Below are 13,564 nucleotides of genomic sequence, written 5' to 3'. Positions count from 1 at the left end.
AGTTTTTGTTACATCATCAAGTTTTTTCTGAGGTTTTGGATGTGCTAAGGAATTTGGATACATCAGGAAGACTACTTACAAAGCAGTCTTTTGTGGTAGAAGTGAAGGTTCTACCATACACATAACAAGATGTTGTCACAATGCTGGAGTCTCGAGATCCAAGTGTGAGGGCAAAACTTATTTATTTGCATAATTCAGCAATCAATGAGAAATGTAGGAAGACGATGGCATAACTCCAGATGAATCACGTCCAGACCACTCAAGCTGCAGTAACTCAAACCCAGCGCAGGAATCCCAGGTGGGCGAGGAATAAGGTCCAGATAGCTCAAGCTGCAGTAACTCAAACCCACCGCAGGAATCCCAAGTCATAGATCACGTCCATCGGGAGGCCATGCAAGCGATAAATGTGATCTATGACAGCACCTGCTGTTTCTCTGGCAGAAGTTTTTTTGGGCAGAGGAATAAAAAATGAGTTGCCTTTGAGAACCGATTGAACAAGTTAGCGCAGCAGGTTCTGCTTTGGGCACAGGACAAGTTCCTGTCCCTCAGGACAATTTGCATTCCTGGGCATATGAATTTGGCAGCAGATTTGCTGTCGAGACAAGCTGTGACACACAGGGAATTGAAACTCCACCCCGAAGTAGTGAGTCAAATCTGGGAAAGATTTTACGAAGCAGAGGTGGACCTCTTTGCTACACAGGAGACGGCACCTCTACTTCTCTCTGACTCATCCAGCTCCCCTGGGTCTGAATGCGATGCCCCATGCATGGCATAAGTCTTTATGCCTTTCCTCTGATTGCTCTGCTGCCTGGAGTCCTAGCCAAGGTCCGTCGACAGGGGTCTCACCTCTTACTGATAGCACCCCGTTGGCCGACCAGAGTCTGGTTCTCAGATGTAATATCCCTCCTCGACGGCTCGTCATGGGCGATTCCGATCAGAAGAGATCTTCTCTCTAAGGCGCAGGGGACAGTATTTCATTCTGGCCCTGGCTCTGGAACCTTCACGTCTGAGGGGGACCAACTAAGAGATGTTGGCCTTTCAGGAAATGTAATAGAAACTATTCTAAGTGCTAGAACTCCCTCCACAAAAAGAGCTTATGCCCTCAGATGGCTGGTACATGACACACCATGTAGACCCAGCGCACTGCCGAATTGTTTCATTACTGGAATTCCTGAAAGATAAATTGTCCTCATGCACAGGCCCTAGTACTCTCAGAACTTACTTGGCCAACATTTAGGCTTGCCAAGCTTTGATTGACAGGGTTTCTGTGGGAAAGCATCCTCTAATAGCACGCTTCATTTGTGGGGCTAAGTGGTTGAGGCCACCCACTAGAGCTACGGTCTCTACATGGGATTTAGCCATAGTGCTCAAGGGTTGGCTGGCACTAGAATCAGGCATTAGAATCAGCGCATGACAGGCTTCTGACTCTAAAGATGTTTTTTCGTATGGCCATTAGCTCTCTTAAGAGAATTGGGGATTTACAGGCTCTATCAGTCCTGCCATCCTGCTTAGATTTTGCCCCTGGCTGAGTCAAAGTTATTTTGCATCCTCACCATAATTATCTTCCAAAAGTTCCTTTCTCGACCATACATCCAGTCATTCTCAAAGCCTTCTGTCCACAAGTGTTGTGCGGCAGGCTGGTTCTCTCCACACACATTTGACAAATTCTATAGCTTGGATGTCCATGCTACTCTGGGCTTGCATGTCCTTGACTCGACATCCCAGAGTCATGTCTGAGACCTCTTTGATGTTTGTGCGCACACACTACACAACCCTGGGGGTCCAGACACTTACAGTGTGGCGGCGTTGGTATTCTCGTACCCATTAGCGCTATTGAGCGCAGCATCGAGAGTAACTTTTGGTGAGGGAACGTCTTGGGTTACTTGACTGTAACCCTGTTCCCTGAAAAAGCGGGAATAATACGCTGTGCCTCAATGCCAAACTGTAAACGTTTCCGGAACGTCCTTTCAGACAAATATTAACCTGAGGTTGTTTCCTTGTCAAGTCTATTTATAACCTTCATGTGAGTGTAATATGTGACGTCACCTACCTAGGTTATTTAAGCCAATTCTTGGCATGTTTGACACATGTGCTTCACAACTGGTCAAACAAAGAATGATCTCATTAGTGCTATTGAGCGCAGCATCTCGTTCACACTTTTTCAGAGAACAGGGTTACAGACAAGTAACCCAAGAAGTTTTTTAAACAATTTCAAAAGTACACAAATTTGATTTGTTTTGAAGTTCTCATAACAAAGAGATTTGAGGGAGCAGCCACTCTTCCCAATCCTTTTGTGGACTAAAATGCATTTGCAACATTCATATTAATAAACTGATATTCTGATATCTCTATTTTGATATCTCTACTTCAGATACTGTAGTTCCATTTTTAGCAAACAACAATATAACTATATATTTTCAAAACTGATAGCTAGCTAGTTTGGATACACATTTTTTACTTCACATACCATCTTAGAAAGGTAACAGTTATGATGTAATGGTCACAAACTACATGATGCAATTGCATGCAAGACTGAAAGTGCAGAGTTGTACTTTTAAGATGGTAAATTTAATGACACAACTGAAGAGGATCTGGACTACTGAATCTGAGGCTTTTACCCAGACAGCAAGCAGTCTCGGCCCAGGTCTGGCCCACATCTGGCCCACATGGATTTCATGTGGGCCAGATGTGGGCCGGATCTGGGCCAACACTATGTTGTTGTCTGGATATCATGTTAGACATATAGCAAGTTAAGCTATGTTCACACTACAGGACTTTACATTTTGGCAGATTGCTGTGCTGTTCAGACTACATGACTTGATTGTCTGTCTTGAAGTCATTGTTGGTAAGTTCGCATCACGACGTAAATGATCCGTGACATGGAGTCACATGCAACATGAGCTGAAAACAACTCTGTCACCCAATGATTTTACCCTGTCCCCAAAACATGTTTTGTCCTGAAAACACATGTGAGAAGTTGAACCGGAATGACACGAAACAACAAGTGTAACAGGAGTTGTTTATTTTAAAATTAACATTGGGAAGAAATTAGTGCTGCAAGCTGTTTTTCTTTCGCTGACCTCAACCCATGCCTTGCTCTCTCGTTGGTTTTAGCTCATCTTGACACCTGACACAACGTGATGTTGAGTTGCCCAACTAGTCCAGATATTTAGCATGCTAAATATGCCGCTTTGATGCGTCGTTGAGTTGTTCACATATAAAGACTGCCGAATGTTGATCACCTGCTGATTTTTCCCCAATCAAAGCCTGTCCTGTTGTTGAGCTTGTTAACGTTTAAAAGTTAGGCTTAAAATCCAGTAGTGTGAACTTGGCATTAAGGACAGCACACCATCAGCATACAAGTTAAAACACTACCGCTAAAATCTTAAACTATTCAACAATCTTTCTCACTAATTGTCTAGTCAACTGTAGGATGACTAGTTAAATAGGCAACTGTCGTGAACCATCTCTATTGGTTATATGTCTCTACTGTAAATAATGCCTATGCCCTCATTATACTGTATGCTTCCTCTTTAATATCCTTTCCTTCCCGTTTCTCACATCTTGGGACGAAACAGTTCTTGGAACTAACACTATTCATTCATGGGACCATTTTTATTACTAACCTGTTTCTAACCAAACTAATGTACTAACACCCTGAAGTTTCATCATTAATTTCTTTCTCTTTTAATTTCATCCATTTATTAACAACCGTTCTGTTCACTATTGTTTTGATTTCCTTTCTTCCCCCCTTCTTCCCGAAAGCACTCAGGCATTGGACACGCTATGGTAAACAAACTACATTGTCTGGTAGATATCATTCTTATTGTCCTTTTTTGGTTTGCCGTGTGTCCCCCTTCCTTTCTTTCTTTTTCTTTGAGTTTCATTCTAGACACTCTTATCAAAAAATGAGGAAATGGGTTTGTATTACCAGGAATTTTCACATTTCCACCCTTTACCCTCCTCTCAAACCTCCCTCCTTTCTTTTACATTTTTTTTTTTTCATCTTTTGGTTTATTGGACTGGCTTTTACGTCCTCACGTTACTGTTACATAGAGATTCACATCCTCACTGGGACTCTCACAGGAACTAGTAAAGTGTTTTTTTTTCTCCCCACACCAAGCCTCCACATTTTTTGCAAGGACTGTCGGCAATAACTGACAGAGGATTTCCAAGAATGTCCACAAGGAAAATGTTCACCTTGCAGAGCCTCCCAGAAATAAACAAACACACAAGACAAACTTAAGAACTCTGGGAACTCTGGCAGTTGATACCTCCACACCACTCATGGCATGTCCTCATCTCCAACATCTCATTCCGCCTCATATATCCCTGCCACTAACACTATATTCAATTTATCACTCCACTTCCCCCCAAATTTCTTGTGTGTGTCTACCAAATGCTGTTTTGTGTGTTGTGTATCTTGTTGCATGGCCTTTCTGCTTCTTTTTTTTTTCTGCATGGATACTTACTGATTGGGTGTTGTGACTTTGCTCCTCCCACTTTTCATTGAACCAATGAATCATTGATCCTTCTCATGTTTATTCAGTATGACATTATGATTTGGTATGTGTCTGAACGTCTGTTTATGTGTATGAGTGAGTGTGTGACAAAGTAGCGTAACCCCAAAACTAAAACAAGTACAAATAATTTGTCCTTGGTTTTAACATTTACTAACCCTAATTAGCAATATTCCAAACCAGATAACAATTCATTTTCTTAACCCATCAAAGATGAAGAAAATATTCATCAGCAATATTTTCTTTACCTCTCCCGTGAACCTATACTAAGATATCACCAAAGAATCTTATCTAGACCAATGGTCCAGAGTGTTAGCAGTAAGCGACCCGAAATAATGGCAAATCTGAACAAGACCATAACAAACAATACAATAAGGATATCGCTCAGGTTAAAAGCAAATCTTGAAATGAGTTACTAATTTGTTGTCTTTTTATACTGTCATCGTTTAACAGGTGACTATATTGGTGGATGGTATATTGACCACCACAGGATACACACAGGAGGATTACACAATGCTGGGCTCAGATGATTTCTTCTATGTGGGGGGAAGCCCAAGCACCGCCGACCTTCCTGGATCTCCCGTCAGCAATAATTTCATGGGCTGCCTGAAAGAGGTGGGTCCTATAAGATTTGCATAATCATGCGTGCATGCACGAATGCACACTGCACACTAATATGGCTAATAACTTCCTAGTTCTAGTTCTTGCCGTTTCTGTATTTACCACTAAGGGCATATGTGTAGATATAATTTATATATATATTTTTTAAGATTAAAAATTTGGTTTTACAATGGTTAGAAATGTGTATTTTCAAATCGTTATCAAATAGCACACCCAGGTTTGTAACTTGACAATCAACACAGTCTTGACAGAGCAGCCATCAAGGGTTAGATAGAGTTCAAGGTTATTACATGCAGTGGTTTGGGGTATAATAATTAAAACCTCTGTTTGTTTGTTTTTTTTTTTTCTGTGCATTCCCTTTTGTGAAATTGTATATATCATCAGGCTCTGAAGCTGAATATCATCAACATAACATGAAAATTAAAACCATGTGTCGAAAAGTATCCCCGAAGAGTAGCATTTCCTAGTACTGAGCCATGCAGTCTCCATACTGAAGGTGTGATCAATATGATACCTCTTCATTTACTGCTATAGATCTGTGACAGTCAGATAAATATGATTTGAACCATACCAGTGTAATTCCAATAATTCCAACATCAATATTAATCCTATTCAAAAGATTGTTGTGGTCAATACTATCAAATGCAACATTGAGATCCAGTAACACTAGTAGTGAGATGCAACCAGGATCAGATGGTAAGAGCAAGTCATTTTGTATCTGATGAGAGTACTATGATACTGTGTGGACAGTGCCTTTTCTAGTATTTTTTTTAAAGAAAAGGGAGATTTGAAATCTGTCTGTAGTTAATTATTTCTCTAGGATCAAATAATGTATTTTTTATGAGAGGCTTAATAATAGTCAACTTGAAATGTTTTGAGACATTCTAGAGACAATGATGAATTAATAATATTAAGAAGAGGATTTACAACTTCTAGAAGTGTGTCTTTTAGTATCTTAGTTGGTATACAATCTAGCATACATTTTGATGGTATAGATGATGAACCAATACTATTCTTCCTCTCCTACAGCAAATAATTAATGGGATTGTTCCTCATGCAATCTGTAGTGTCTGATGCCATGGAGTAGCAGACGGCTGCATGGTTATAATTTTCTCTCTGATATTACGGATCATGTAATTTACAAAAATGTACATTTACAAATATACAATATATATAAAAAAAGTAATTACTTATCTGTTGTAAAAATATTGTCCTTCCTTGCAGGCTGCTCACTTGATGGCGGGTTTGAGTTTGTTACACCATGGTTTAGGACTGTTCTCTTAAATTTTCTTTAAGTGTAAAGTTGTAACTTTATATAAAGTGCTAGAAAAGAAAGAGTCCATAGTTCACTTTCAGTCAGTCACATTCAACGTTATGTCAGAACGACTGACAAATTGGGATCTTGCCTTACAGCCCTACCACTTTTGAGTCTAGCAAAATGAGTCAATGCCCATTGGTTTTGCTGACAAGTATGTCTCCGTGGGTCCCTTATTCCTCCTCCACATCGCAACCTGTGGAGTTCTAGTGTGGGACTGCTGGTCCTTGTTTCAGTCAGGGCTCCAGCGGATGACAGGATGTCAATCAATGCAGCAAGGGATAAGCTAGGCTCTGGGGGTGAAGATTTGACTGCATTGTCTCCTTCAGGGGCAAAGTAGTGTTGCCCGAGTGGACAGTGGACAGTTGGTACCTGGGGGTGCCTCAGTCTGATCATCAGCACCCATGTCCAGTGCCTTTCTTCCTGGAGGGGCAAGAAGAATTCACTAGATCTTGAGGGCACCTAATGATGTGTTTCCACTGAAATTACCTGGAACAATTGTACCAGGAACTTTTTTCCCCAGGAGCTATTTTGCCCCCAGACCTGTTGCTTTCTGTATTTCCCGCGCAGTGTAAAGTACCGGGAAGATTAGGCAAACAGACTGGTGATGTAGGTCTGCATGCAAAGTATGCTGATTTTGGACTTGCATCTTCCTAGTTCAGATTTTGTGCATTTGATTCGGGAGTGTGATGTTCATGATGGTGCACATCTGGTAATTCTGCAAACTGCATCGTACTTGATTAACATCAGTCAGCTCACCTTGGCTACTGCAATTTTCCTCTCTGTATGTTTACAATAAAACAAAAAAAAAGGATATCAAATTCCACTGCCTCCTTTTGTTTTCATTTAAATATAATAGCCGCAGAAATGTATTACTTCAGGGAAATGTGTATATATACAGCCACCTGAATGAAACGAAATATTATATCAATTGCCTCTGTAGCAAGAAATGAGTCGAACCAGACAAATTAAAGAGTCTGTCAGAGCTGTGTGCATTGAAACATGAGCTGAATTCCTCAGGAAGTCATAAATCAGTTCTAGTGCCACAAGAACCAAGCAGATTACCAACCAACTTGTTCACACAACAGCTTTCAACATGAACACCACTAGAGCATTTATTTACAATTTCAATTCGAAGAAGAGATTGTCAAATTTGTTGTTCATAATTGAAATGCAACGCTGGACATTACATGAAAACCCATGAGAGTACTGCACAAGTCCCATTGACCCCCCACCTAGCAGAACCAGACTGAAATTCCTAAGGGGGAAGGGCTTTAAACCTCTGTCTTCACAGAACATCCCTTTGCCAGAGAATGGCAAAGAAACTGCTTTTTGTACATATATATGGACCAGAATGAACTCAAAAAAGACTTATAAATGAATCATTCCATTGCTTAACTCCATATTCATTTATGTGTAACCCACACATTTGACTATCATTTTCTTGCTTGATATTGTCCTGACAATCATTTATTTGTAAAATATATCATAATCGTGTTATAGGAATCATGTCCAAAATTAGACCCTGCGAGGCAGGAACCACATGCTTGGTAAGATTAACAAATTATTTATGATACCCCTGAGCCAAGACCATATCTGATTGGTCAAGGCAACATTTGAGGTGGCCAACAAGGAAGTTTAAATACTTTGGACACCATGAAATTTTGCTTTTAGTCCCTAGCTGCTGCTATTAGCCATATCTGTTTCTAGTCTCTAGCTATGCTTCTGCTAGCTTGTAGCTTCTAGCCATGCGGTTTAGTCATCACTGTTTGAGCGCGGTTCCTGCGTGCTTCGGCCTGCCTGCTGCTACTATGCCACGATGAGAAGGAACACAACCTAGTCTCGTCAAACTTTATGTCTTTTCTTTTCCGTTTGAGAGTTTCGTGTTCTGAGTTAAGTTTTGTAACGTCGAGTCTCCGACGCCTGACCTCGGATGCCCGTTCAACTTCGACCAGCGCACACGACTCTGCACTTTCAGCCAACGCCCAACAACCACGGGCTTCCCAAGACGTCACTTCACTACTGAACTTCCAGCCAATCAGCGACACCGGGATACCCCTTTCAACGGGAGTCCCTTTCACAGGAAACGAAGGCAACGTATCCCCAGATATTTGTTGTGCTGGTGTATCTAATATAACTTTAGTCACATTGAGGAACTCAATGCAAGGGCTAACTACGTGATTGATGGTTGTTCATGTCTATGCAATTTAACGTATTGCTGTAAACTTGGAATTCCATATTTCCATTCTCTTAAACTCATCTTTTCCTAACTTTCGATCTTCCTGCAACTTGTGTGAATGTGTGAGTGCGTGCGTTTATGTGTTAGATTAGTTTATATGTCTTAGATTTATCTAATAAAGCCTTATTCATATTGAAAAGAGAAGTATCTTGTGTTTTGTGCTTACAAGTTAATGTCTTAAACTGCGGATCTTGTTACTGTGCTAATTGATAGTGTTTTCACTATAGTTTGGATATTAGTATCCAGCGCAGATTTGATGTTAAACGGCTCGTTCACTGAACCGCAGGCTCGTCTCCGTGAACAGTCGTGAAACAGTGATTCTGTTCAAATTCCCTTTAAAATCTTAAATGATTCCCTTTGAGCTAAATTGACCTGTTTCCCTTACATTTATTATGGTGGAGAATGCGGGCAGTTTAATCTAAATTGTGAGCATAAACCAAGTTATTTAATCTTTGATTTTGCTAAAGGAATGAAAGATGAGAAGCTAGCGAGACGTGAGTGTGTTTGTGTGACCCGTGACGTAAGCAGCGCGCGGCCCCCTCAAATGAATGAAAGCAGCCAGAGGAGACTGTGTAACTCGGGTCCGTCTCTTTATTGTTAACAGCAGTAAGTGAACTTAAAAGTAAACATCTGAGATTGTACAATAAGGTAGAAATTGAGCGTGTTCCTCATTTGTGTAATGCCTTGTTTTATAGCTGATTTGATTTCACTGCGTGTTCCAGTGTCTCAAACGCTATCTCAGTCACTGTTTGCTGAACGTAGCTAAACTGTTTCAAAAGGGATAAAAATCTGTGAATAAAGAATAGTTTTGAGCGTGTCCCTCAATCTATTTATCAGAGCCCCCGTATTCATATTTCATATTGTTTGATTGCCAGTGCGTGTTCCACTGCAGAATCAAATTTGATATTTGACTCCCCTAAGTTAACGTTAAACATTAGAGAATAATGTTTGCCCGTTTGTATCCGTTCACAAAGTGAATGCAATCTCGCGTAACACTGTGTGTGCCCGATAGTAATTTGAATGGGAGTGTTTTAAAAGCTTGATCAAGTACATTTTAACTGTGTACCAACAGCGAAGGAAACCTTTTGTGTTTGTGTCCAGAAACACTGGCACGGAGATTCAGATTGCTAAGATTGATAGCACTGTGTCCCCTTAACTACAGCAGGAAGCTGCTATTTGAATTAAGATAAATTTAACTCCATACAAACTGAGAGTTTAAGTGCCACATCGCAAAACCAACTAAAAGCGGTGTGGTTATTTGTACAGTGTTGAAATGAGCCGACAATTCATGTTACATGCTTAACTGTATTTGCAACAATGCAACGATTCATGTGCTAACGTTATCCACTAGTGTGTTTTGGTTGCCATAGTGACGACCGTGACCCGGAAGCCTTAACGCACTTCCGGAGCAATTCTGAACTGTGCACGCGCAGCGCACTTGTGTAAACAAACTCTGCGGTGTCGCTAAGCTAACGGAACTATTGCATTTACATTGAAGTCTATACTAAAGCCACTAGCCTCAAAGGTTAGCCGTTAGCATTACAATCCAGTGGATGAATAGTGTGTGTTTGGGCAACGCTGACGTGATTTAACCATCTTTAAACATCTTAACTAACACTTGTTAGTCTCTTTCTCTTTATTGCTCTCTTTTCTCACTAAACCACTTATTTTCATTTTACTAGAAAGGGAAATACTGACTCACAATTATTAATTGTCAAATTGAAATTTAATTGAAACATTAAATTTATTTTGAAGCATTTAAAATTTCCCTCTCAGATCATTTCACATGATCTTTTATTTCTAGTATTCTCTTTTGGGCCTAATTATGTTAGGAAGACTTAAGCCTTGAACTTTGGAAGTTTAAGTAAACTTATTCTTCCTAATTTATTTATTACCCATCTGAATATATGCTATTCAGACCTTTACTTATTTGAATGCGTTTTACCCCTCTTCCTATTTTGGTTATACACTTAACCACTATTGTTTTACTTATTGATTTCCTCTTTTTAATTTCATTTTTGCATATTTTGCCCATTTATTAATTTTTTTTAATTTTACTTTTTCTTACCATTTCTTTACTTTGTGTATCCTAGCCTGGGAACGACACACCTGAGTCCTAAAAGGAGACATTTTTATCCCTCACTACGAATTCAAAAAAATTAGAAAGACAACTCTCTTTCACTTAAAGTTTATTTTGTTTGATTAGTTGTGCAGCAACTAACACAACGCTCTCCTTGTAGTTGAGATAACCGCTACTGAGACTTACCATCTCCGTCCTCTCTCTCCTTTATTTTCCTCTTCTCTTTTTACATTTGTAGGACATGTAAGAACCATCAATCAATTCTAAGTGAATTAAATACACAATCGTGCCAAAGACGACTAATCATCCTTATGAATTTTGATTGTAATCATCCTCTCCTTTGTTCTTCCTAACCTCCCTACATTTGGAAACGCAATCCAAGTTTTAGCATCTCATCCAACGTTGAGATCAATTTAATAGAGATACGTGTTGAACAACTGTCGCCTTCGCAGCCTCCCTGGTGAGCGGTCCAACTGAAAGGTGTACGGTGTCAATCCTGTCAGACTAAGAAAAGAGATATCAGAATTATTATTGTTTTCTTTTGTCCAAAGCAAGAAATATAATAATATTGTTTACGTTTTTGATAACATTTAATTGGAAAAAATAATTTTCCTCATTTGAAAAACAGAAATTTTGCTTGTCATTTGAATTAGTTTTTCACCTCTGTCTCTCTTTTCCTCTTCCTCATTAGAGTGACAAAGTCTTCGCATCTCTAGTCTACTTAGACACCCTGAGACCAACACAGTCATCACCACATTTCACTAGTGGTTCACAATCACTGATACAACACTTAGTTGTCCCACCACACATAGGATTTTACTCCACACAGATCTGTGTCAGTCTCTCTTCTCCCCAGCGTGCCAACATGCCGCAGACTGCAGACCCCATTTCCCATGGGGAAGATGTGAACATTTGGCTGAGAGGCATGACAGACAGCCTCACTCCAAAGACATTTGAACTGTTATTATTTTTAATAATAATCCTAATCCTGAGAAGATTCCTGACACAAGATTCAAGCCAGAACAACAACCACGAGGAGCTAGTCAAGATCACGAGCTCACTAAGCTATGCCTTCACAACCCAGCTGAAACTGAGCGACAAGCACATCACCCACCTTCAAGAGGAGCTGACACGTGCTCAACATCGCATAGACAAGCTGGAAGTGAAAGTTCAAGATCAACTCAAAGCACCCAGCGAGAGGGAGCAGGATACAACAGAACAAGTTATGAAGCTCCAAGCAGCCCTGGCAGCAGCTCAGCTCGACCAGCAACATGCAACGGCTGCTCAGAAAGACCTAGTAAACAGACTCCAGTATGCCAAACGGCTACTAGAGAAAGCCAAGATAGACATCAGAAACAATAATTCTGAAAATAGTGCTTTGAAAGACCACCTTGAAAGGTACAGAACTGAAACGGACAATCTGACCCAACAACTAGACGATACCAACGATGAGTTCTACATGGTCAGAAAAGAACTCCAAAATGCTTACAAGTACAAACAAGAGCCAAGGAAAGAGAAACCTCTCTTAGCCTCATCACTACTGAGCAGAGCAGAGTCCCACGTCCAAGAACCGGCATATGACGGAAGGAGCGAAGGGCCACAACCCAAAACCTCACCTGCCTTCGCCACACAACCCTTTCCTGCCAACGAAAGAAAACTTCCCATCTAAGGCCTTGGAGCTGCCCACGGGATGACCATCAAAGACCTCAACAAGCTGTCTAAAATCATCAGCAGGTTCAACCCGAACTCCACAGAGAGCCCCGACATCCAAGCTTACCTGCGAGATATCGAATTTCACCTGGAAGTGAGACCTCATGTGACTGACAGAGACTGGTTATACCTCCTTAGAGCCACGTCCAGTCCCGAGGTATGAAACTTTCTAGATCGACAGCCCAGTCAAACTAAGTCAAACTACCAGCGACTTCGTGAGGTCCTGATTAAAGAGTTTACAGACCTAGAGTCTGAACATGGACTGTTAACTGCCTTGGAAACCAAACAAGGTCGTCAAGAGACTCCACAAGCTTACTACAACCGACTCCGACAAGCCTACTTTGGTGCACACAACAGCCCTGACCTTGAAGAGGATGTGAACTTCAAAACCCTCTTCCTAAAGAATCTGCAACCCAGAGTCAGTCACCATCTAGGTGTCATGGCCTGTCCGAACTCCATGACCATCGAACAGTTGCGTGACCTAACACAGAAGGCCTATAACAAGCAGAAGTTGGCCTCAAAGAAAGGTAACAGAACCTCCAAACTCTTGAACTCTGTCAACAAAGACTCAAGCCTTGCATTGGACGACACCCAGTGGTATCACAACACCAGAGTCTTCCATCAAGAGCACAGAGAACGTGATGCCCATATCCACGACCGCTTTCAGCCCAACTGCTGGAAAAATCCATGGGACCAGCCACGCTTCTCAAGAAACCAAAAGGATAAGAACATCTGGAAACCTAACCAGATATCCAAAGGTAATCAGCTGACTCATCCAAGAGCAACTCGTGTGGGTAAGCGACAACAAAACCCACCTCAGCACCACTCAGACATGCACAGTGCTGAGTATGCACAAGAACATGACCGCTTACCATTAGAAGACACGGAACAAGTCATGGAACAACTAAGAGAGTTCCTTCAAGACAATTTACATGCAGGTGACCACAAAGTTGAGTCATGCTCGCTGTGACCAGCGACAGAACGGAAGGCCGGTGATCACCTGGTGCACCACATCAGAGATGACAAGCACCTGTTCAACAACGACCCAGAACGAACAAGTCTTTCACGGCCAACTGTTG

General features: G+C 41.0%; 1 protein-coding gene across 10 annotated transcripts in view; it reads left to right on the top strand.

The window, feature by feature from the left end:
- The window catches only part of nrxn3b (neurexin 3b), a 402,278-nt gene that overhangs the window by 100,715 nt on the left and 287,999 nt on the right, over positions 1-13,564 (top strand). For all 10 annotated transcript variants that reach the window (XR_008148686.1, XR_008148685.1, XR_008148684.1 and 7 more), the window contains exon 6: positions 4,974-5,135. Coding sequence is in view for 7 of the 10 variants with exons in the window: in XM_052534925.1 (XP_052390885.1) it covers positions 4,974-5,135 (162 nt within the window). In the remaining 3 variants the exon portion in view is untranslated. The remainder of the gene's footprint in view (positions 1-4,973; positions 5,136-13,564) is intronic.

Source organism: Carassius gibelio, chromosome A20 (genome assembly GCF_023724105.1).
Source record: "Carassius gibelio isolate Cgi1373 ecotype wild population from Czech Republic chromosome A20, carGib1.2-hapl.c, whole genome shotgun sequence".
In the NCBI taxonomy this organism is placed as follows: Eukaryota; Metazoa; Chordata; class Actinopteri; order Cypriniformes; family Cyprinidae; genus Carassius; species Carassius gibelio.
The sequence above is the reverse complement of the archived record's forward strand: the minus strand, read 5'-3'. Positions and strand labels throughout refer to the sequence as shown.